The sequence below is a fragment of the Diadema setosum genome, chromosome 16, assembly GCF_964275005.1.
Source record: "Diadema setosum chromosome 16, eeDiaSeto1, whole genome shotgun sequence".
Taxonomy (NCBI): Eukaryota; Metazoa; Echinodermata; class Echinoidea; order Diadematoida; family Diadematidae; genus Diadema; species Diadema setosum.
Window position 1 is genome coordinate 36183794 of NC_092700.1, and position 4558 is coordinate 36188351.

Below are 4558 nucleotides of genomic sequence, written 5' to 3' on the forward strand. Positions count from 1 at the left end.
TCAGTCTTCATAACCTTCTGCTGGGTAGACTACCACTACTTTGGTTATCGGCCTCTTATAGTCTGACCTAGCGGTTTTCACCTTCACATTCCTTACTCGGCCATCAGATCCTGGATATACATGCACGATTCTACCTAAGGTCCACTTTCCGCGCAGAGCATTAGGATCTGATACCACTACAACGTCATCGACGCGAACGTTTCGTCGTTCCACATTCCATCTCCTTCGAGGCACCAGTAGCGGAAAAACATCTCGACTCCATGCTTTCCAAAATGCATCGACAATGCGCTGGACGAATTCGACACGGTGTCGGGGGTTCCTAGTCTCCCTGAACGGACTTTGCGACACTCTACTTGATGCACGACCTAACAAAACATCATTCGGACATAGGTAACTACCATCATCTGGATCATCGGGCGCCCTGCCAATCGGACGCTGGTTTACCAGATTTGCTACTTCAACAAAACATGTGTACAACTCAGAGGGGGACATAACTTGACTGCCTATTGCTTTCTTAAGCGCGTATTTACAACTTTTCACAAGAGCTTCAGCGCTTCCATTCTGATGCGGGGCATAGGGCGTTGTGAATTTCCATTCCACTCCGCGATCAGCACAATACTCCTTCAGCTGCATGTCATCCCAACCTTTCACCATCTCACGTAACTCGCGTTCTGCGCCTACGAACTGCGTACCGTTGTCGCTCACTAAGATCTTGGGCTGACCTCTGAAGGCGAAAAATCTCCGAAGCACTTGAATGAACTCCATGGTAGAACTATCGACAGCTACATCTAGATGAACGGCTCGCGTGTTGAGACACGTGAAAATCACTCCGTATCGCTTCGCTACCTTATTTCTCCCGACCTTAACGTTGTACGGCCCAAAATAATCACACGCTGTATAGTGAAAAGGTGGTGTGAACGGTGCTGTGCGTAGCTCTGGCAAATCGGCCATCAGTTGAGACTCCAACTTGCACTCCATCTTTCTGCATGTGACACAGCTGTGCTTTATCGACTTGGCAAGCTTGGTCACTCCGGTTATCCAGTACTTGCGTCTCACTTTAGCCGCAGTAGTCGCCACCCCATCATGGCCAATCTCATGAATTTGTCGTGTGATGAGCTTCGATACCCTATGCTGACCTGGTAACAGCACAGGATGCCTGTTGTCGTAAGACTCAAAGATCCTTCTTGCTCTGCCACCGACATAGATGATGCCGTCATCGACATACGGGCTCAGCGTTTTGAACTCTCCTCGTTTCATCTTGGCATGCAGTGGCTTTTGTACCTCTCCGATCCAGAACCGCTCAGCAGACTCTAACTCTGATGGATTGAGAGGTCCTTTCCTTCCACCTCCTGCTGCGTCACTGCCTGTTTTACACCTGGCCTTTGCATTGTGAAGAAATCTCTTGACGTATGCAGTGACCCTTATCAACTTCCTCCAGCTCGAGTACCTCTCACAGTCCAAGCAATCTGGAGTTGTGACTGCATTCATTACCTGTTCTGCTCTACGCCTCTCTTTGTTCTCTTCTGCATTTGGTGATGTGATTTCTATGCACGTCCACTCTTCCTCAGCCAGTTTAAGGAATTCAGGTCCATCTCTCCACCTTTCAAGCAACTTTGACACTGGCACTCCTCTGGATACATCATCTGCAGGATTTTCCTTGCCATTTACATGTCTCCACTGATGCGGATTGGACTTGCTCTGTATCTCTCCTACTCTAGATGACACAAATGGCTTAAAAGCCCTTGCTTGGCTTCTAATCCATCCCAGCACTATCATGCTATCAGTCATGAAAACTGTATCCTGCATCTCCAGTGTCGTCTCCTCTCTGATAGCTTCATCTAGTCTAGTGGCCATCACAGCCGCTTGAAGTTCAAGTCTGGGTAATGTCAACCTTTTCAACGGTGCTACTCTTGATTTGGCGGCCACAAATCTGACATCATACCGGTCGCTGTCGTTCCTCTGCCATCGAAGGTATGCGCATGCACCAAAGGCATCCTCCGAAGCGTCACTGAAGATACACAGCTTGGGCAAACCCATTGCCTCTGGTGGGGTTAGACATCTTGGGAACGTCACTTCATTGAGCTCCTTCATTTCTCTGAATAGCTTGACCCACTCAGCATTCTCTCTAGATGGCAGCTCCTCCTCCCGGTCTAATCCAAGTTGCCAAAGACGCTGCATACCTATCTTGGCTCGCACCAAGAAGGCAGAGGCAAAACCAATCGGGTCAAATATCCTGGCAACTTGACTTAGGATTTGCCTCTCGGTCCATTTGTACGAGTCATCTTTCTCAGCTTCACTCTGGAGTAGAGTTGACTTCACTAGGTATGAAAACTCATCTGTATCATGTTTCCATACAGCGCCCAACACTTTCTCCTCCGTCAACGCTTCAAGGACATTCATCTCATCTGATTTAGTTTCATCGCCTTTCATTGGGATGTTAGAAAGCCAGCCTTTAACCTTGAAACCACCCTTTGCTAGAACTGCATCAATGTTCTTGGTTAACTCCTTTGCCTCTTCTCATGATTTGACTGACGTGCAAACATCATCCATGTAAGTGTCACGCTCAAGAACCATAGCCGCTTCTGGATGCTTTGACTTTCCTTCTTCCGCTGTTCTCCTCAGTGCCACCTGAGCTATGGCTGCTGCCGGCTTATCTCCGAATGTGACCACTTGCTTCACATACACGTCAGGCTTCCTGGAAGTTTGCATATCCCTCCAGAGATATCGATGAACATGCTGATCCTCTTCCGTCATGAGCACCCTGTGGTACATTTTAGAAATGTCACCACAGATTGCTACTTTATGCTCTCGAAATCGAAGCAAGACACCAAACAGATCATTCAACAAATTGGGTCCTTTCAACCAGTAATCGTTCAAACAATGGCCTTGGTAGCTCGCCGATGAGTTGAACACAATCCTCACTGGCGTGCTTCGTTTCTCTGGACGTATGACAGCATGATGGGACACATACTGCACAGGACCTTTATGAGCAGACATCTCCTTTTCCGTCAGCTTTCTCGAAAATCCCATCTTTTCCATGTCTGTCATCTGCTGGTTGTAGACATCAGCGTACTCTGGATCTTTAGCCAGCTTTCTCTCTATAGACTCGAGCATCCTTTCTGCTTGAACTCTGTTATCCGGCAAATCCTGTGGGTCCTTTTTCCATGGGTATGGAACTCTCCATTGGTTTCCCACCTTTTCGCAAGAGTTGTAGATTAAGTTGTACTCATCTCTCTCTGCTTTGCTCATGTTAACAGGCTTGCAATGACAATCACTTGTTCGTACTCCCATGCTTTCAGTACTCCAGAAATCTGACAAATCGACTGGTGGAGACATCTGAACGTGTAAAACTCTGTGTGGGTTTTGCTGATTCACTCCTGATCCTCCAAACACAACCCAACCAATAGGGGACTTCCGTATTACTACGTTACCGCTCTGACGAGTTTCTCCTGAGTGCATCTTTGCGTGGTCGATCCCAATGAGCAGATCCACTTCACCACTACCTCTGTGGACATCGTTTGCACTCAAGTTTACCTTCTCAACTATAGAGCAAACATCGCGTCACCGCTCTTCAGTGGCTTGAATCTGGAGATATGGTTGAGGATTGCATCAGCCACCATGCGCGGGTCTCCATAGATGAGATCTAATTGGCTCCATGCTGCCTCATAATCTTGACCAATACCTCTAATGTGCTGCAAGGCTTTTCCAGTCAAGCATGACCGTAGAACCATTAATGCATCTCTTCCAATGTACTGACTGTGCACAACATGCTTAAAATCTGCCTTAAAGATCATATATTCTCTTATGTCTCCTGAAAACCTGGGCAGCTTTGGTTTCTCCAGCTTGAAACGTGAGGTTACTGTCGCCGGTCCCTCAGGGGATGGACTCTCATGAACATCATTGCTTGCAGCATGCGATGTCTCTCGAACATTGTTATCCTCATTGACTTGTGTGATAGCATGCTCCGCCTCTTTCTGACAGTAATCCTTTTCCTTAATCTGAAGCTTGAGAAATGCCTTCTGACAATCCTCCATCCATTTCTCTTCGGCTTCGAATTCTGCATCATCCTCTATCATCTGTGTGTAGGCCTCATGCTGTGACTGAAGACTTTCGTAGGCTTCATTGTAACTCTTGAAAGCCTCTGAAACTTCACAAACAGGACGGTTCTCTGACAGCATGAAATCCAGAGCATTGCCAAGACGTGTGAATTTAGCCTTGGCTCCTCTGCGTCGGTGCTTCAAACTCTTAGCATCGTCCGCCATCTTGTATTCTCTGGAACACCAGACCCCAGGAGAGCTGAAGAAATTGAATGTATGGATCACGGTAGCTCCAAAGAATTCGGCCTAATACACTCCGCATGTATTGTATAAGTGCATAGCCAGTCTGCATAAGCCCGACTAGACGTTTGCATTCTTTATTCAATTTCTATGACGGAATGCATCAGTAACTGTAAGCTCGTCGTAGCCCTCTCTAATGCATAATTCAGGACCACTAGCCAAACTCTTGTCTCTGCGGACCAAACCGGGCGCTGCAAAAAACGTGTTAGCTCTCTACCGTC

General features: G+C 47.3%; 1 protein-coding gene across 1 annotated transcript; it reads right to left on the minus strand.

Moving 5' to 3' along the window:
* On the minus strand, positions 1–4262 carry LOC140239860 (uncharacterized). Its single transcript, XM_072319681.1, is given in 2 exon segments — positions 1–3523; positions 3556–4262. Coding segments are annotated over 2 exon segments (4230 nt in total).
* Between the last annotated feature and the right edge of the window lie 296 nt (positions 4263–4558).